At 36.4% G+C, this 21561-nt stretch overlaps 1 protein-coding gene across 8 annotated transcripts in view; it reads left to right on the top strand.

The window, feature by feature from the left end:
• Window positions 1–486: 486 nt before the first annotated feature.
• Ccdc88a (coiled-coil domain containing 88A) overlaps window positions 487–21561 on the top strand; it is a 139215-nt gene continuing 118140 nt past the window's right edge. For 4 of the 8 annotated variants that reach the window (XR_012439690.1, XM_074049737.1, XM_074049738.1 and 1 more), the window contains exons 1-2: window positions 490–1413; window positions 1508–1608. Coding sequence is in view for 7 of the 8 variants with exons in the window: in XM_074049737.1 (XP_073905838.1) it covers window positions 1351–1413; window positions 1508–1608 (164 nt within the window). In the remaining variant the exon portion in view is untranslated. Of the gene's footprint in view, window positions 1414–1507; window positions 1609–21561 lie in introns of all 8 variants that reach the window. The other 4 variants (XM_074049734.1, XM_074049732.1, XM_074049731.1 and 1 more) reach the window with 3 other exon arrangements.

The raw sequence follows: 21561 nt of genomic DNA, 5'->3' as shown, positions 1-21561 counted from the left end.
GCTTAACAGATCAAATCAAATTGTCCGAAAAAGGCAGTCTGCATCCCTCATGTTTGAAAGAGAAGGGTTTCGTTCCTTTCCTTAACACATCAAAGAAGGCACTCGGGGAGGAAATAAGCCATAATTAGGCATGAGCGAGCGAACGAACAGACAGACCCCTTCTTCTGCTTTGCCCATCCCCATCCCCCAGGCCCTGGCAGCCGTCCTGGGCCAGAGCGAGCTAGCAAGCGAGCGAGGCGCGGGCCACCGCAGCAGCTGCAGCGATCGCGCGTCCGCGCGCCCGCCGTCAGAATCCCGGCGGCAGGAGGATGGGCGGGCGGGGCCGGCCCGGAAGCGCGCGTTCGGGAGCGCGCTCATGCAGCGGTTTTCTTCTCCCACAATCCAGAGGCAGCGGCGCGGGAGGGGCGGGGCGGGGAGTCGGCGGAAGGATATCGCTGCGGAGGGAGTCGCGCGCTCCCTCGGCTGGCAGGCTCGCGGCGCTGGTTGGCCGGCGAGCAGTGGGGTGTGCTGCGGCACTGCGGTTGTGAGGCCGTTACTCCGGCTCCTCCTGAGAGAGCGGAGGAGGCGGAGGAGGCGGCGGCTGGAGCGCGGTGGTGGTTTTGTGCCAGGGCTTTCCCAGAGGCCACCCTGAAGAGGCTGGACGGGCTGCAGCAGCCCCGAGGGTTAGGGACGCACGTTGAAGCCCCCAGTCCCCAGCAGCAGAAGGGGGCTGGCGGCGAGGCGTGAGGGCCGCGGAGGGATGGTGTGCGCCCGAGGAAAAGGGGCGAGCCCTGCCCGGCGGCGGTGAGGGGTTGCGGGCAGCAGAGGCACCGCGGGCAGCAGAGGCACCGCGGTGCCGGGGGCTCCATGCCCACGGGTGGGTGGAACGCGAGCAGCGGAACGCAGAGGTCGAGCCTGGCCTCCCCTCCTTGCCGGTGTCGTGGTGCCTCGCTGAGCCCACGTTGGGATTAATTCATTGGGGCCAGTTGGGCTGGTCGGCTTCCTCGGGAGCTTGGGCAACCTTGACGGGTTTTTTGTCTAGTGCTGCAGCCCCTCTCCTCGTCGTCGTCCTCCTCCAGATGCCTTTTCTCTGCCCCTCCTCGCCCGGCGCAGCCGCTCGGGGTGGCTGTCGAAGGCACTTCGCGGAATTTGGGCTCCTTTCCTGCGGGGGTTTTTGAGGAGAGAGAGAGAGAGAGTGTCGTCCCTGTCCCCCCCTCCCGTCCCCACCCCTTCTGGCTCCTCGGTGGGATTTTCCTCGCTTTGCCGGAATGGACTTCCATTGATTTCTTCTTGATAAGTCTTCCACGTTTACTGACCAATTCCCTAGGTAGTTCCTTTTTTTTTTTTTTTTTTTGCTTCAAATACAGTAAAATGGAGAACGAGGTTTTTACTCCGCTCCTGGAGCAGTTCATGAGCAGCCCCTTGGTCACTTGGGTAAGTAGGGTGTCCTTGATGGTGCATTTTGTTATCTCTGGCTGCGGACATGGAGGTGGGCGTTCACGGCGTGCTGACCCCTGTGTTACTGTAGGTGAAAACGTTTGGACCTCTTGCTGCAGCAAATGGGACCAACCTGGATGAGTATGTGGCTTTGGTAGACGGGGTGTTCTTGAACCAGGTCATGCTCCAAATGTAAGTGTGGTTTTCTGCTTTTCTAACTAACTTGTTTTCTTTGGAGGAAAAAAAAAATTACATACTTTGTGTCAACTTAAGAGACTGGCTGTTGTTTGAAGACCTTAATTTAGTAATTTAGTAGTTCTTTGGTCAGAATAATTCAGGTGTGTGAAGAATTGGATCTTGAGAGAAGTGATAATCTTAGGTGCCCAGCCCAGTAATTTATTTATACCTGTTAAAAATTCGAAACTTCATAAATTTTCATTCTGCCAATCCCGTATGGTCATTTATTGTCTTCAGTGCTGAAATTCAAACCACACTGTTATAATTTGGTCAAATGAGAGAGAGAGAGAGAGAGAGAGAGAGAGAGAGAGAGAGAGAGAGAGAGAGAGAGAGAGAGAACACGAATCTAGTTTCCTAAGAGGGAGAGAAAAGACCTAGTTTACTATATGTGTATTCAAGTATTCAACGCAGAAACGCTTCTTGTTAACCTTTGCATCTAAGAATAAATGAATCAAAATTTGAAACTGGTGAAGAAATAACAGATTTTAGATGAAAGAATTTCAAATAACATACCTGATTGGTGAGAAAGATTGTTGCTGTACCAAGCAATTTAAATGGCTGCAATAACTAAGTATGATTAGATGACTTACTGTGTTATTAATATTACTGAATTATTATATTGTTGAATATTTGGAGAATCGTTAAAGGTAATCGTTAGAGGTTTATGCAAGTAACTGAGTCTTGACAGCTAGATGATGACTTATTAGGCGAGTCTTTGTCTTTTATGTTTATAATACTGAGTTTGTTTTAAGTAGGAATGATGTTTTTGAGATGGGAATTGATTATTGATAGCATATTGGTAGCTGGAGCAATGAAATAAAAACTGCGCCATTTTTATCATTTTAGGTGTTGTAGCATGTCTGCATTCTAACTACTTCAGTGTAGTTTCTCAAACTCTGAATATTACAGTTGTGCTTAAAAGAATGTGCATTTAGCCTTATTCCTCTTGAATAGAGTCTGGTTACGAGAGTAATTTGACTTTCCTATCTTTTATATATGTGGGAAATTGGTGCATTATATTTAAATGCTTGTAACTAGAGAATTTTCCGTATGAAATACCAGTTCTGCATTTTATTTGAAATTATTTTTTCTGCTTAGATTTTTTTCTCTATTCAAAGAGATTAGATGTCAAATCCATAAATAATGTTCCAATGTTAACGCCTCTGTGTGCTCAGAGAGTTGTGTGTATCTCATGTATGTGTTGATCCACAGGGAAGCATTATAATATTGTACTTTTTCCAAAAATGTTTTTTTTATGTGTGTAGGCACCCAAAGAAATATGTATGTGTGTGTGTGTATATATATAAAATGTAAACGTGTTTATATATTTTTTCTTTAGAAAGGAAAAAGTGTAAACATTAATTATCTCAGGGTTAATAAATATATTTTTAGCAGCTGCCTATGGAGTTACTTTTTCTTTGAAATGTCCCACTATTTCCTAAGCGAAATGGTAGAATGATTAAACTGAGTGCTATTTTAGGGAACACACATGACAGGAAGGGTAGCCATCGTGATAGATATTCAGAATTTTTCCCTTATGTCTTTTTATTTGCTTATTTTTTAGACAGGAATTTTGAATTTGTATGTTGAATCCTAAAAGGTATGTTCGCCAAAATAAGAAAATACATTAGTTTTCCACCTTAATGGGTTTTATTTGAATGATTCTTTTGCCAAAGAACATTTTGAGTTTTTTAAATCCTAGGAGCTGGCTAAAGTGCTAAAAACAAACATGGTAGTATTTTTCCACTTTGAGTACACTTTTATATTTAAAAATATTTGTATATATATTTTGACAATAATGGCCTTCCAAAATAGTGGTTGCCAGGTTGTGTTTTTTTTTTTTTTTTCCGGCGGGGGGAGGACTAGTTGCTTTCCAAACCTCAAATCTACTTCAGTGTTTTCAGTTCCACCTCTCAGTTTCTTTAAAAATTTTTTCAGTGTCCTAATTCTGCTCAGAATGACCTATATAAATTAAAGGAAAAGAAAATTAAGGGGAAAAAGGAGAAATAAGCTTTTGCTTTATTAAAAATAATTTTCTAGATTCAGATCAACATAGATTTAACCTTAATGAATTTAAGTGGTAGAGCAACAAAATAATACATTATTTTTTAAAACAATATATTGCTAATTTTGAAATCATTAGGATTTCTTAACCTATTTTCTTCAGATGACTTTGTGACTGAAAGTGCCTGCTGAAAGTCTACCCTGGAGGTTAGTTAACCTAAAGATTAACCTTAGACTAAGTAATTGTAAATGAAACTGATTTCCTTCATGGTCCTTGTGTTTGAAGTTTTGTTGAGCTTCTTGAATCTGTAGGTGTGTAGTTTTTTTTTTTATCAAATCTGGAAAATTTTCAGACATTATTTTTTCAAATATTATATATGTCTATTATACATACATTACTTTCTCCTTTTGGAAGTTCAATTACACATGTTGCTTGATGTTGTCTTCAGTTTTTTTCTTTTTCTTCCTTAATTCATTTTGGATAGTCTATTGTGATGTCTCCAACTTTATTTTTCTTTTCTTCTATAATGTTTAATCTGCTCCTAATACTATCCAGCATGTATTTCATTTCAGACATTGTAGTGTAATCTTTAGAAATTTAGTCTCTGATATTTTCCATGTTTATATTTTTGTGCTCTGTCTCTTCTGCAGCTTCTTGAACATATGGAGTGCAGTGCTAACTGGCTTTCTTTCCATATCTAATAATTCTGTGTCTTTTCGTTGAGTTGGATTTAATCAGTTGATTTTTCTCTTTATTGTATTTTCTTGCGTTTGTATGCTTGGTAATTTTTTACCGATGCCAGACATTTGAAATTGTACCTTGTTGGACGTTGGATATTTTTGTATTCCATTAAATATAAAATCTTGAGCTTTTTTTCTGAGATGCAGTTAAGTTACTTGGAAAGAGTTTGATCTTTTCAAGATTTGCTTTTAAGTTTTGTCAGGCACTACTACTTTGTTGTATTACCGTTTGTTACACAATTGAGGCAAAACCTTTCTAAGTAATCTGGCTAGTGGGAGCAGGAACTGCTTGGTGTTGTTACCTTTAATACTCTTTCGTGTTTTTTTCAGTGGCCTTGGGTAGTTTACTCTCACTTATGTACTGATAAGTATTCAGCTGAAGACTTGAGGGATACCAGTCTAGTGATCTTTGTCTGTTCAATTCTTCCCTCTCAGGTACTATGCCTTATGTGCTTTAGCCGCCTTGGCTGCTAACTCAGTTCCATCTACTAATCTCAGGGACACCACTTTGCACCACCTAGGTTCTCCACTGTTTATGACCTGGAAACTCTTTCAAGGCAGTAACCTGGGACATTTGTTGGATTCAGGTTTATTTCCCATCTATCAGCAATAACTGTCCTTTGTTGCCTAATGTCCAGTTTCGTATGTTTTGTCTTTTAAAAATTTTTCCCAGTTGTTTTAGGCAGGAATGTGAATTTGGCCCTGTTAATCCATCTTGGCAGGAAGTGGAAATCTGTCCATATACTTTTAGTTACACTTTTGCGCTGCAAGTTCTCTGCGCCACTACCCCTGCCCCCCCACCCCCATGGTGGTGGAGTTTGAACTCAGGACCTCTCATTTGCTAGGCAGGCACTCTACCACTTGAGCCACATCCCCTAGCTTTAGTTATTTTTTGGGTAGGGTCTTATATTTTTGCTTGGGTCTAACCTCAGACCGCCATCCTCCTAATTATGGCTTCTCAAATAGGTGAATGATAGGTGCATTCAGCCAGGTGTGGCTTATTTTTGAGATGGGGTCTCGATAACTTGTTGCTAGGGCTGGCCTCACCCTGTGGCACTGTGATACTCATGATCTCTACCTCCTGGCTAGCTAGGTTTATAGGCATGAGCCACTGTACCCAGCTGTTGCTAGTCTCACATTACTATTTTCAGAGGTGACATAAACTTTCCTTATAATAGCTTTACTATAGAATTTTTTCATCTAAAGTGTTATTAAAAATAAGAAAATTGAATAATTTAGTGACTCTGATGTTACCATTTTGGACCCAGACTCTGAAAATGAGGAATTGACTTCTTCGTGACACTTTTTATTGACCCTGTCTTACAATTTTGGAGTCTGTTCACTGAGTTGGGATTCACTGTATTCAGAGATGAATCTTAGATTTCATTGAGTAGCTCCTTGAATCACAGAATGTCTGTAAGAGCTTATGACAAGACCGTAGCCATCTTTAACTAATGGGGAGGGTGAAGCTATTTAGAGACCTGGGATGATGGTCTAGCGCTTCTGTATGCTGCAGGGCATTTTCCTACTTCAACCCAACAAAATCTTTTTTTCCTCAGTGCTAGTTATTAAACATAGGACTTAGAGACAAGCCGTTACGTTTGAGAAGTCATTTGTTTCTGTAACCATTGTTGAATAGTACTTGCTGTGAGTTTTTAAAAATTGACACTAATTTTATATTGTTAAAATTAAAAAGTATGTTATTCATATTATCTAAGCAGTTGAAATGGATATATTAGGGGTTTAAATACTGAGAAAATTGTTAATAATATCATATGGTATTTGCAATTGCTTTCTGTTATTCAACTCCATTAAATTGCTGTAAATATCTATATTCAGAATCCTTGGTTGTTTTGATATACTTACGGCTTTTCTTTTTTTGTATTCTTCAGTTTGAAGGGATGTTAAAAGTCATCTCCTATGAAACTCCCTTTTTAATTTTATTTATTTATTTGGTGTTGGGTTGGAACTTAAGTGCTTTGTACATGCTAGGCAAGTACTCTACCAAAGAGCTATATCCCCAGCCTCCAAATCCCTTTTTAATTAAAGCCCTAACACTTAACACTTGGTCACACAACTTCTGCTTAAGTATTCCCTGAGAATCAGCTTCATAACATACCTAAAGCAGCAATTTATTTAATAGAAGCAGTTGGCTGAGAAACAGTTCTTTGTTCTATCAGATTTTAAGATTTCAAAAGTAGATTTGACTAATGCTAATAGTCATAACAACCACAAAATGACATAAAATATATAGGCTGTCTTCCCAAGTATGGCATTGACTGAATTTTGGTATGGTTAGTCTCAGCTTTTTTCATTAGGTCTCATAGTTTTTGTTTGTTTATTCTTTCCTTTTGGCAGCACTGGAGATTGAATTTTTTTTTTTTTTTAAGGCAGGGCCTCCCTATATCGCTTATATTGGCTTTGAACTTGCTCTGTAGCTCAGGCTGGCTTCAAATTCACGATCCTAGGGCTCGTGGTGTGGCTCAAGCTGTAGCGCACCACCTGTTTAGCAAACACAAAGCCCTGAGTTTAAATCCCAATACCTAAAAATAGAAAGAAAGGAAAAGAAAACAAAACTTGACTCTCCTGTCTCAGCTTCCCAAGTTCTGGGATTATAGTCATGTATCACCAGGCGTGGTATTTGTTTATTGCTTCTTTAAAAACACACTCATGACTTAGTAAGAGTTGCTATCTTATTACCACATTCTATGATACACCTCATTTATGTCCCTCATTCTTGGGTTAGTGAAGTTGCCCTTTAATGGTATTTTTTCCCTTGTGCTTCTCCCTCTTTAGGTTGTCTTTCCATCTGTGATCACATGAAACTTTTCTTTTTTTGGCCCCCAGCCTTTTTGCTTTCTGATTTTTCAGGTAGGGTGTCAGAATTTTTTTCCCCGGCCGACCTGGACCAAGATTCTTCTGTTCATGTTTCCTGTGTTGCTGGGATTACAGGCATGAGCCAGTGCACTTGACCATGAAACTTTTTAAAACAAATTTAATCCTGTCACTCCTTTCTTTACAGTGGTTCAGTAGCTTTCTGCTGCCTTCAGAATAAACACAGTATTTAAGCTTCCGTGTTTCTTTATGATTTGTCTGCTGCCATCTTCTCTGTTTCACACCACTCCTCTGCATAGCGTAAGATTGAGCAAAATTGTAGTTTCCAAAGATACATTCTCATATAGTTCTCATATATTTCTGTGTGTTTATACACACTCTTACCTTCCTTTTCTAGCTCCTCACTAGTGCTTCCTTTAACTGACTCTTACCTTTCCTCCTCTGCCATTCCTCCTGTGCCAGATCTCTTTTGCCAGGATTTATAGAACCTTTGTATACTTTGGAGTAGCATTTGTCTCACTCCATTGCAGTTCTCAATTTCCTTGACTCTCCTGCCTAGCCTGTGAGTTTCGTGAAACCAGGGACAATGTTTTTCATCTTAGCATAGTGCTTGACATACAGTAGGTTCTTGACATTCATTCTGTCAAATGAATGAATAGTAGAGCAGTAGACAGTAAAGTGGAATGAATTTGGGCTTTGAGTCAAAAAGACTTGGGTTGTTCACTTCTAGCTGTGCTGTTTATTGGTGTGTGAACTTAAACATTTTATTTAATATCTCCAAATCTCACTTCCTACATTTATAAAATGGGAGATATGTTTCTTTCTGAGGCAGGAAGGAGTGGACATAGTCTCTACTATGGCAGTGACAGTATCTAATTTCTCTCTCTCTCTTTCTCTCTCTCTTTTTTTGTGTGATACTGGGATTTGAAGACAGGGCCTTACACTTGCTAGGTAGATGCTCTACCACTTGAACCACTTGGCCAGCCCCTCTTTTCTCTTTTCATGACCACTGGATACCCTGTGCTGGTTGCTGTCATTATAATCTTTTGCTATACTATATATACTTTACCTGCCTATTTATGTCTCCTCAAATCATGATCTCTACTGCTTAGTTTTGTATGATCTGTCTTGGTGTTGCCTCTATACAGCTATCTATACAGGTTACTTAACTTTTCAATTTCCTCATTTATAGACTGGGATTAAAAAGAGAATCAGAAGGTTGTTGTGAGAATCAAATAGGATAACTTGTGCATAATGCTTAGCATGTAGTAAATGTTCAATAATGTTAGCTCTTGATGTCTTTTAGGGTTTTATTTGCATTATTATTAATACAATGATTTTCCCCTAGACTGCCCTTCCCCTATCTTTGCCTACCAAATTCCTACTCATCTTTAACACTCTGAAGTCTCTTGGAAGACTTAATTGAGTTCTGTCCTATGATTCCATAGTATGTTTACTAAAGTAGCCTGTAAGGGTAAAAATTTTGTCCTATATGTTACTAGCACCTGCCATAGGACCAGGCATGTCATAAAGTTTTTAGTAAATGTTGAAGGAATGAATTAAGACATTCTATACTATTATGAACTTCAAAAATCTTGAGAACACTCTAGTATTATAGTATTTAGTTTGTTAAAATTAGCTATTTATTACCTAGCTTTCTATTTTAATTTTGATTAATGCTCATTTCTACCTCCACAATTTTGGAAATTGCAATTCTGTTATAATGGTTAGTGCCAAGGTTAGACTGTTACTAATATGTATAGATAAAATGGACTATAGTGAAAAATAACTAAAGCTGAGAAGGAACTTACTTCATTAGTCTTTATGAAGCTATAATTTCTTGATTTATCACTAGAGAAAGAAATGAGTATTAATCAAAATTAAAAGAGAAAGCTAGACAATAAATAGTAAGATCCCATTTAACTTGGAATGTTCAGGGAAATGGTGTGTTGAGTTTTCCCATGTTTGTAAGTTAACTTAATTTTTTACAACTCATTCATTTGAAATCTTTACAAGTGATTTTTACTATATTTCTACCTTTATAAATAGGATGTACATGTAACAGTTCAGAATCTTTTAGTATTCTCTTCCCTTCCCACTTTTCCCACTTCCATTGAAAGCTTAAGCATTTGTGTAAAGTATCATATGAATATCCTAAGATGAATAAATCTATAGTGAATCCCAAGGATGTGTTTGAAAACAAATCTCTGGTTGTTAGCTTTGGTTTTTTTCCCCCCCCTAATTTGTATGGATATTATGTTTTGTGTGTGTGTGTGTGTGTGTGTGTGTGTGTGTGTTAATGGGAGCAGATTAGGGAGCCCTGATGTTTACCAGGTAGGTTTGACCTTAGGAAATATGGTAATCAGAACCTGTGTGTAGGAGGAATTTAGATTTGATTCAAATCTTGATGGATGATTGGACTTGGTTAACTACAGATGAGAGGAGGGTATTTTACACTAGGGAAGCAGCTTGAGGAACAAGTATAGTGTATGTATGATTTGGGAGATGGTGAGGAAACTTGCTTTAGTAGAGGATCCAAGTTGGGAATAATAGACTATAAAGTTGCATAGGCAAAATAAAGTAGATTATGGGGAATCTGAAAATCAGTGTAATTTGGGCTGTATATGTCAGGCATTGGATGGCCAATTCCTTATTAAGAGATAAAAGTATTATTTTAGGAAAATCTCTTTGGCTTTAATTTACAAAATAGATCAAGTATAGAATTCACTTGTTCGCTAATTTTTGTTGAACATACCCTATGTACACGATTAAGTACTGAGAATATGTGAGTGAATCAGTGCAACTGAAATTGTAGTAGTGCTTGAAGTGAAAATGGGGAAAAGGCAGAGGCAAATAGGGAGATTGGAGGGGTTTTGATGGATGACATCTAAGCTTATGGTGGTGAAGTCCTAAATCAGGCTGGGCTATGTGATTGGAAAAGAAAGCAAATTCAAGAACTGTTGCAACCTTGTTCCTTCCTATTATTGCTTATACTCTCTCTTTTTTTTTTTTTTTAATTTTTCTTTTATTATTCATATGTGCATACAAGGCTTGGTTCATTTCTCCCCCCTGCCGCTTATACTCTCTCTACAACAAAATTAGAAATAAGGGCAAAATAGTTTCTGCTGGGTATTGAGGGCGAGGGAGAGGGAGGGGGCGGAGTGGGTGGTAAGGGAGGGGGTGGGGGCAGGGGGGAGAAGTGAACCAAGCCTTGTATGCACATATGAATAATAAAAGAAAAATGAAAAAAAAAAAAAGAACTGCTGCAAAAGAATTGATAGAATTGTAGCAGTGAGAGAAAGGGAATTGTGAAAGATGATACCAAGATTAAAGCTGAGCAGAGAGAGTATATTTTAAAATGTGTGTTTATAGGAAAAATGTGAGGTTTGGATACTTAATTTTACATAAAAACATTAAAATTTTCCTTTCTTTTTTCATTACTTGAAACTGAAAACACTTAAATGTATAAAATATCAATGTGTTTTGACAGTGACACCTAATTTTGTGTGAGAACATTTTAATAGCTGCTGGGTATTTGTGTTCTTGTTTAAATTCTCATTATTACTAGACAATGGGTATTTAACTTTCAAATTTAGTAATAGTTTTAAGGATGTGTTATTACAATTCTTTAGGTTGTTGGAATTCTTGGAAGTGTACACTCATATAAAATCACTTATCAGAGAGACTTTACAAGTCTCTGGAAATTAATTTGCATTTTGATTACTTAGTTGTTAGAATTAGTGATCTTTGTGTCATACTTCCAACTAATTGTGAGGATTTGAAGCTCTTATCTGTGCTGAAGAGAAGAGAAACTTTTATCTGTGCTAGTAGCTCACACCTATAATCCTAGGTACTTGAGAGGCTAAGACTGGGAAGGTACTGGTTCGAGGCAAGCCTGGGCAAATTGTTTGCAGCAAACCATCTCCAAAATAACCAGAGCAAAATGAGCTGGAGGTGTACTTAAGTGGTAGAGCACTTGTTTTGCAAGCATGAAACCCTGAGTTCAAACTCCAGTCCCCCAAATGGAAAAAAGAGAGAAGAGGCTTAAAACAGTGTTTCAGAGTTAGGGTGGTACTGTCTTTAATAAATTTTTTCTGTTATTGAGAATATTCATATAACTACTCTGTTTTACACATTATTCTATAAGCAGAATTTGCTTTTAATTCTGCATGGAGAAATTTGTTCCAGTAGTCAATGTTAAAGACAATTTTTTTTTTTTAAGCCAAATGTGATGTAATCCCAGCTACTTGGGAGGTAGAGGCTAGAAGATCAGGAGTTCAAGGCCAGCCTGGGCAAAGTTTGCAAGACTCTTATCACAAAAACAAAATAAAAACAAAGGAGCTTGGGGAGGAGGGTGTAATTAAAGGATGAGGACTTGAGGTACTTGGTATAGGTATGTTTAATCCCAAGTACTGAAACACAATAATTATAACACACACACAACCCCCCAAAAAAGCTCTTTTTTAAAAATCCATTATTTTATTTATTTATTTTTTGGTGTACTGGGGTTTGATCTCAGGGCCTCTCATTTGCTAGACAGGATCTCTACCCCTTGAGCCACTCCTCCAGCCCCCAAATCCAGTATTTTATTTGACTTTTTTCTTTTAAGCATCCCATTATCCATCAGCTTAGTCATAGCTACGTTCAAAATATTCTAAAATCATAGCATTTCTTCCTCCATCTTTTATAAACTAGTGAACCATTTTATTAAATTGGAAGCGCCCAGAACATCTTATTTCTCTTGGGCCATTTGTAGACCATGCTGCAAGTTTCTTTAACTTTCTGTTAAAAATTCCTTGTCTTTGTATATGCGTACCTTTCCTCTATCTTAATTTTTAGTAGACCATGTCTTTTTCAGTATTACCTGTGCTTATTTGTGTGGCTCTTTTTTCTTCTTTTGTATCTCTTTGATTTTTGTCTGTCATCAGTACATTTGTAAAAGGTATATATTATCTTGTCTTAAACAGGTGGTTTTATAATGCAGTCAGCATTAGTCCTTTTGGAACACTTTCCTGGCCCACTGAAAAAGACAAACTAATATTGTGGTAATCTCATCATATTCAATAGGAATTCATATTCTTAGAATTGTCCTGTATGGGGGCTTTTTTAAATATTAGAGAAATAGATGGGGAAAAAAGATTTTCTTACCAAAATTAAAGACTTCTTATTTGAGGTTATTTTCTATGACTATGTATTCTAATTCATTAATTAAAAGATATTGTACTCAAAATATTTTAAAAAGGTTTTCTTCATTTTAGAGGAATTACTGCTTCTCAAAAATGATAGCGAGTCAGGTGTAGTGGTGTATCCCTATAATCCTAGCACTCTGGAGGCTGAGGCAGGATTATTGAGCATCCAAGACCATCCTGGACTACAAAGGGATACCCTGCCTCAAAAAAACAAGGGTTGAGAATATTGCTCTGTGATAGGGTACTACTTGTCTAGTATGTGGAAAGCCCTGGGTTTGATCCCAAGCACTCCAAAAATATTTTAAAAAGTGATACTTATCATCAGTGTTTAATCAAGTGAACTATTTAAATTATCCTAGGAGGGGAGTTCTGATTAAGAATCTTTCCCTATTGAGTTAATAAAATGAGAATGAAAGCCTAGTGGTTAAAGTCTGTCACTAATCAAGGGAAGTACCTAACTACATAAGCCTACTTTGGGATTATTGAGTCTCTAGGACTGATTGGATCTGAAGCAAATATTGCCTAGGATACTGATTAAAACAAACCTCTGTGGCTCCATCTTAAAGTTTAAGGACAATGGTAAAAGGTTCAGTCACAGATCAGTGCTGGTCCTATTAGTAGTCTTTTTCCATTTCAGTCACTGGGCAAGTGGTCTGCCAGCATATAAATAAATGTTTTGTTACCTTATGAAGGCACCGATTAGTGTAATATTAAGTCTTTAGGTATCCATACCAAGAACAGGAATTGTCTGACCCTTGAGTTACAAACATGTTTTTTATTTTTTTAAGCATTCTGTAGGACAAAACAGGAAATATATATAAAACACTTGTGTTGCGTAATGAAGTATGATGATTATCTGAAGGAAATACTCCTGTCTTAGAGTTGATTCAGTCCCTATTTTTTTGAACATTATTTTTACTTGAAGGAAGAACTTAAGTATTGGGCAGACAATTCCACTTTAAGGAAAACAATATTATAATTTGTTGCCAGTGATAAAACTTGAATTATAGAAAACATGAGCTTGGCAGCTTCACAGTATTTAAAAGTTTTTCTTATGAGATCAAAAGTAATATTAATCTGCATTTTTTAATATTGAATAAAAATGTGTCAACATTTGGAAAATATTTATAGCTCAAGCATCAGTATTTTCAAAATGACCAGTATATGATGTTAGAAAATCCACATGTATGCATTCAAGCATGCCAGATAGAACAATGGATTTTTTTGTTTTTGCTTTTGTTTTTTGGGTGGTGATGGTAGGAATTGGATGAATAGTTTATAATGTCAAGTAAAATTAAGAGTCTGGGTGTGGTGACTCATGTCTGTAATCCTAACACAGGAGGGTTACTATTTGAGGCCTCAAGCCCAGACAGAAAGTTTGAGACCCTCCTCTATCTCAACCAATAAAAGCCTAGCATGGTGGCAAAGTGATTATCATCCCAGCTACATGGGAGGCATAAATAGGAGGATCACAGTCCAGGCATAAACTTGAGACCCTATTAGAAAAATAACTAAAGCAAACAGGGCTGGGGGAGTTGGTCAAGTAGTAGAGTACCTGCCTACCAAGTGCAAGTCCCTGATTCAAACCCTGGTACTGCTGATAAAAACAAAACCAAAACAAAATAACAAGAAAAACAAAACGGAGTTCATTGATGTGATTTCATACTCCATATTGCAACTAGCCTTTAAGAAGATACCTCTTTCTGAAATTTGGTAGGCTGTTTAAAATACTAGTATATCCTTTTTTTTTTTTTGGGTGATACTAGGGTTTGAACTCAGGGTTTCATGATTGTTAGGCAGGTGGCAGGTGCTCTAAAACTTGAGCCATATCTCCAGCCCTATCCATATATGAGTGTGTATGTGTGTGTATGTATGTATACATATATATATATATATATATATAAAATAATTGCATATTTGTGATATTTATATGAAGTCTGGTTTTGTCCTTACACATTAAGGACAATGTGTATCACAACACATTGAATGCAGAAGCTGTATAAGAATGTCTTCTGTTAAGCCAAACACTAAAGAGGTTCACAAAGAATGTAAAAGACTGTCACTTCCACTAATATTTTTTCTGTTTTGAAAAAGATAGTTATCATAAAAATGCTCTTTGTGATAACACACAAAATAAGTTTAATTTTAGATGAATTAATAAATATTTAAAAAATTTAATTTCTAACATGGTAAATACAGGTGTAACCCACATAAACAAAAACTGGCTGGTGGATTGGTTATCAATAATTTGTAAGAGTGAAGAGGGATTCTGAAACCAAAATGTTGGGAAACTGCTGGCTTAATATTTGAAGGACTCATAATGACTCATTCTGTAAGAAATAAAGGGTAGGTCTTCAGCCATTTTATCCAGTTTAAATAAAACTAAAGTTAAGTATATGTATAATGTTGGATTTTTACTATTTTGTGTTCATTTACATTTTTTAAGGAACAACAATACTTCTATTTGTTAAATCAGTGAATATCATACTAGTTCATTCTTGGGGTAATTAGAAAATGTCAGATTTTTCTTCAGTTTTTGAAGAGGTAGCTCAATGTATCTAAAATTATGAGAATAAATATATTAGAGAGGCTGTGTCTGTAATCTCTTTGTGGTAGTTATAATTACATACCTCTCCAAAATGACTGTTCAGTCATTGTGAAGATCAAATCAGTTAATATGTATGAAAATATTTTATAGATAGGTAAAACATTATATTAGCGTTAGATTGTGTTATTATTAGCTATTATGTACAGTGATTGACTTTGAGAGAAGGCGAGAAAGGGGGAAATTAAGTTGAAGGGATACTTTTTTTTTTAAAGCCACTCATTTCCCTGATAATACTTAAGGATAAGTTATCTTAGTGTTTAGATAGCTCAGTTATTTTCATAAAGCAAGCATTCTGGTTTATGTACATTTTAAGTTAAATATGTAAATTGCTTAATTTTTTAAAAAGTTTCATAATGACATGCAAATATTATATAATAGTAAAATACTTAAAATATCTCAAAAATTAAAAAATAAAAACTGTGCAACTAGTTTTAAATGATAGTGGCATGATCAAAATCATGAGTGCATGTAGCAAAAGCACTAATGGTGCTTAACCACCATCATTTAAGCAGAACACAGACCAGATGGTCCAAGAGGACACACACAGGTTTTGAGTCTAGAGAGAAGAACATAAGGCCATTAAAACTATCAGATTTCTTTTCTCATAGATATTGGTCAATGAATAAATAAAGATATAATCCGTGGTTATACAAGGAGTGAGTCTTAAGAGTATTAGTGCTACAGCTGACTTTTCCTTTGTCTTTTCTCATAAAGATTTATGTATATAGTGATAGATTATACTATTATCTGTTTATTATTTGACTGAAATTAATGCAGTTTGTCATAAGTAGGTCGTTAGAAATGTGAAATTGCTTGAGGCTCTGTTTTACTGCCATAGTGCATTTAACTTCTTACTGGACAGATTTGAGCTAAATATTGCTAGGCTGTTTGCCACCAGAACATTTTTCATCTTCTAAAAAGAGGTGGTTGATTTGAGATTTTGTTGCTTTTGAAAGAGCCATGTATGATTAGAAAGGTGCTTGTTCATATTGCATGTTATATGTGTGTCATGTAATAGCTCGTCTTTTATTTTAGAAAAAGGCATTTCAAAAAGTATTCTTTCAAAAATGGTCCTATAAAATTGTCATTAATTATGATTATTCTGAGTTAATCTTTGTTCAGCATTTTAAGTATTAAACAACAGGAAAGACAAAATATTTAGAGTGCTTTCATAGACTGTGGTTTCTTTTTGACAATTCTGGAGTCATACTATATCCAGATGAAATTACTGTACTGAGACTTTTGTTATACATATCTTTAAATAAGCAACATAGGAATGGGGATGTTTTCTGCCTTTCTGTAAGGTGCATTCTTTTTTTACAAAAGAATTTTTTATATTGGTTCAGTTTAAGCTTAGTCTTATCAATGTCTTACAGCTCTGAATCTTGGCATTGAATCCTAGTATAGTATAGCTTCATTAAATATGCTTTTGCTAAATAACAATCAGATACTTTCACTAATATTTCCCCAGATAAGTAAAATGTACAAGGTTTCATGAAGGAAATCTCTTTTTAAAATGTTTACATGATTATAAGGATTAGTTAATACTAAAAGGTCTGTTAGTGAAAAACCATCCTCTGCTCGCCCTTTCCTCACATCTCAGCTCAACTACCCAGAGTAAAACTTGTAACTTCCTCTTAAGCATTTTTTCCTGTTATTTAGCTATGTATAGTAATAATATGCCTAAAAAGGTATTTATTGATGTACCCCTTTTAGACACAATTTATTGACTTCCTGATAATGGTAGATAAATTTTATCTCTTTTGTTTCCTTACCCTGTCCTTCTAATATACTTATCACAAGTTTAGTTCAGTCAGTAATCAGTATCTACATTATTATTACTACAAAGCTAGGTATTATTTTTCTTGATTAATAATTGTCTTCATTTTCATAATTTTCGTTATCCTTAAATGTTTTTCATAGGTGTGGAATTCAGATCTTTTCAGGTAGTTTCACCTGAGGGTAGTTTTCCTCACATAAAGAGATCATACCCTTGGGGGTAAAAGGGCCTGTTTTCATGATTCTAATATATGTCAGTATGACCCTTACATTTTGCATTCATCAGAGGAGAAACCTGAGCCTTGCAATTGAAAGTTTATTGCTCTCTTGATTCATGCCTGGAGTGCTTAGTGGTTATCCTGTCCTCCAAGTCCAGAAAGTTTATGATAATAGACTATAATGTAAATTCAGTGATTCTAAGGAAGTAAGAACTTTTCAGTTCTATTTTCACACTAAAACAACAATAATTTAAGTACAGGGTAGATTAGAAATTGAAACTGGGGAGCTTTGAGTGCCTAGATATTCACCTGTTCAAACAAATAATGCCACAATTCTGTTGGACTTCTTAAGGAGTCTACCAGGTTGCAGAAATTTCCTCAGAGCTCATGTACTCATTTCAAAGGTTTGTAGGTACCATGCAGCAGTTTTATAAAAAGATGTAGAAAACTTTTATTTCTATCTCTTTAAGATCCCTAGTAAATGTAAGGCTAATTTTAGGTGTCAAAATATTTTTGAAACACTTTGTCTAGCTTGTTGTTTTCATTTTCCCTCAGATTTCTAAAATAATTTTATCTCATATCATTAATGTATGAAAACAACTGGACATGGTGATACATGCCTGTAATCCTAACACTCAGGAGGCTGAGTCAAGAGGATCTTGAGTTCTGGGGCAACGCCATCCTGGGCTATACAGCAATACCCTTGCTCAAAAAGCAAAACGAACAAACAAAAAAACCCCAAAACCTTGAAATTCCCTCTTTGGTATATTCAGAATTGTTATAAAGCATTTTTTTCTTAGATGCTAAAACTATTTAATATAAAACTTATGATTTCTTAAAAGACTTTGATCAACTTAAAAATTTTAATTTGGAAAACTTGCTAGTTCTGAAAAGAATTTTATATAAAACATTATACAAAACAAACATTCAGACTTTCTGACAACTGAATAAATTTTAACATATCATGTGGGGAGTGGTAGACATAAAATTTAAAAAGAAACTTAAAAACTTTGGGGGCCGGGGATGTAGTTCATTTGTAAAGTGCTTGCCTAGCATGTGCAAGGCCCGGGTTTGATTTCCTGCACCACAGAACAAAACAAAACAAGGCTGGCAGAATGGCTTAGGCTGTAGAATGCCTGCATAGCAAGTGTGAGGCCCTGAGTTCAAACCCCAGTACTGCAAAAATAAAGCAAAACATAAAAAACACTATATTTAGGGGGAGAAACACTTTAAAGAAAAAAAACTTTGTGTCACAAAAATAATACTTACATTGTAAAATTTGTTAAAATGGGAACGAAATAACAAGCTTATTAGAATACTGTGTATTCCAAAGTATAATCCAAATTATATATTGTTGTATAGTATACATAGCATGTATGTATTTTCAGTAGTGATATTGAATCTTTATTGTGTTATATTTACATTTGTTGTATTATATAATCAAACAATACAATAAGACTGATTTATTGTACACATGGGTTTTATTAATAACATTGCTGAAGCCTTTCTAGCAATCTTCCTGAGCATGCTGTTTGTCATTGTTTTCTGTGACAGATAATCTGACTTCTGTGATAGAGTCTCATTGTCTTTACAAGTAACTAGTTCTGGTTGGTGCTTTTACATCAGAGACCCACTTTGACATTTAAATTTGCCTTGGGTCATTCTGACTTTTTTCATTATTTCCGTTGCAGTAAACATAAATCAGTCACAGGTCAGAGTCAGCCTGCCTTACCAATATTCTTCCTTGTTCTTCAGATCTCAAATTGGTTTAGGACTTTTGTTATTCAACTGATCTTTCAGACTCTCAGGGGAGTGGCTTGGAGTATGTTATCATATAATTCTCATCAGAAAGCAACACTGTGCTTAGTCTCTGATCATTTGTTCTTATTTTTATTTATTCAAACAACAGTTGTGTAGGGAATACGCTACCTTTTAGAAATAAAAATGTCAGTATAATATGGTCCCTCTGTCAAGGAGCTTTCAGGTCTTGTCATTCGCAAGTAAATGGATAGAACTGAAGAACATCATCTTAAGCAAAGTTCATCAGCCTCAGAAGGCCAAACATCGTATGTTCTCCCTCATATGTGGACTTTAGACCTAAAACAAATGCAGTAATATTAGTGCACACACTAAGGGTAGAGCACATACGGAAGGAATAGGGAAAGGTAGGAAACCCAAAACTTAAAAGTGTTTGATGTGCCCACCGTAGAGGAGCTAATATAGTAACCTTAAAATGACAGAGGTCACTATGGGAATGTGACTGGGAGGTAATGAAGAGGTCTGATAGAGATAATCAGTTTGGGTTGTAATACACATGTGCATTTAAGCAATGCTAAGAATCTCTCTTTGTAGCTATCCTTATCTCACACTAGCAGAAATGCTATATCTTTCTTATTATTGTTTACGTCTTCTCTTCAACAGAATTGGAGAAGAGGGCAGAATAGGTTCTGCCTGGAAATGAGGTGGGTGCGGGGAGAGGAAGGGGCGGAGGCAGGGGGGAGAAATGGCCCAAACAATGTATGTACATATGAATAAATAAATAAATAAAAATTTTAAAAAAGGACCTTTCAGTCTAGTGAGAAAGTGAGAATCAAGGCAATTAAATATTAAAAGACCTATGATAGAATTATGTACAAAGTCAGGTCAGGTAATAGTTGTTATACCATGGGGTAAGCCTGAGCGAATATATGGTCCAGGATTTTGAGGATGATTATTAGAAAATATAACAATATGACTCCCTACATTAACATATTAAAGGAAAAGGATCAGATGGGAATTAGATGTAGGGAAAACTAGATAACTAGCACTTATTCAGATAAGGAATAAAAGGGAAATTAACCTGATAGAAGATGTCCATTGCTAGTTACCTTTCTGTTAATGTAATAAAATGAGAGAAAATCAACTTAAAACTGGAAAGGTTTATTTTGGCTCATGTTTCAGAGGTTTCAGTCCATGGTTGGTAGGCCATACTGCTTTTGGACCTACAGAAGAGCATGGCAGGAAAGTGCATGGTGGAATAAGCTCACTCATGGCAGGTGGATGGAAAGTAAAAAAGAAAAGAATAAGAGGGTCAGAGTCCTAGTATCTCCTCAAGGGCTTGACTCCAGTAACCTAAAACCTCCCAGTAGTCCCCACCTTTAAAAGTGTCCACCACCACACAATAGCGCCAAGCTTGGGGAGTAAGCCTTTAACATATGAACCTTTGGGGGCCATTTAAGATTCAAATCTTAGCAGAGAATAGTCATAAGAAAATTACGGCAGTCATCATGCAATAATGATAAAACATTAAAAGTAGTCTCATTAGATTTGAGAATAACAAGATAAGGATATCTGTTACCTCCACTACTGCTTGTTAATGCTAAAGAAATATAAATGAGATTTAAGATTGGAAGAGATAGACTGTCATTTGCAAAAAGTGCTTTAAAGGAAAGCAAATGAATAATCAGACAAGAATCAGATTGGGAAAAAAACACCAAGAGTTTGTAGGTAGACACACACACACACACACACACACACACACACACAGGAAATCAGTAAGAAAAACCTACCAGCTTATTAGAAAAGTGAGTAAAGTTCAAGGCAAATGAATATCGACAATTCATAGGAGAGGAAATTAAAATGGTCAGTAAACATGAAAGATTCTCATGGTTAATGTAATCATCGAGTTCTGAGTTACAACATAGAAGTATAGATTGATACCAGGTTAATACAAAGTGTTAAAGGAATGTGAGACAATGGGCTGTTAGTGGGAGCATTAACTTGTACAGCCATCTTGAAGATCTGCTTAACAATGTTAATTAGAATGAAAATGCATATACCTTGTGCCCTAACAGTTCTTTTCTTCAGGAAAACGGAATATATGATACATGTACAAGGAAATACAAGATGTCCATTGCTGCATTGGTTATAATAGTGAAATTTAGAAACAATCTAAATATCAATAGGTGTCAGGTACTAGTGGCTCGCACCTGTAATCTTAGTTACTCAGGAGGCAGAGAACAGAATGATCACTGTTTAAAGCCAGCCTGGGCAAATAATTCTCCAGACCCTATGTCCAAAATGCCCAACACAAAAAAAGGCTGGTAGAGTGGCTCAAGTGTAGAGTGCCTGCCTTGCAAACATGAGTCTCTTGAGTTTAAATACCAGTACCACCAAAAAAGAAGAAAAAGAAATAAATATCAAAAGGTGAATAGGAATCAAGTAGTAAACTTGATAGCAATTAAAAGCAAAGAATTGGATGTGTATGACTCATAATCAAGAAATATAATAAGCATATTACAGTGATATGTATACATACATATATATCTTTACACTAGGCAAATTAAAATCAGATATTTTTGTTTGTTACCCTGTGTTCAATCCCAATTACTAAAAGAAAAACATATATTGTCTATAAACACACATATTAATATGTGTAAGAAGAGAATGGCTATTGTGTAGGAGGTGGTTGTCAGGGGAGACTTTGGTTTTATCTATAATATTAATTTTAAAGGAAAGTATTTACAAATATTACTGAAATAATGATTTTTATGTT

The sequence above is a fragment of the Castor canadensis genome, chromosome 12 (assembly GCF_047511655.1).
Source record: "Castor canadensis chromosome 12, mCasCan1.hap1v2, whole genome shotgun sequence".
Lineage (NCBI taxonomy): Eukaryota > Metazoa > Chordata > Mammalia > Rodentia > Castoridae > Castor > Castor canadensis.
Note: the sequence above shows the minus strand (reverse complement) of the source record. Positions and strands in the feature narration are given on the sequence as shown.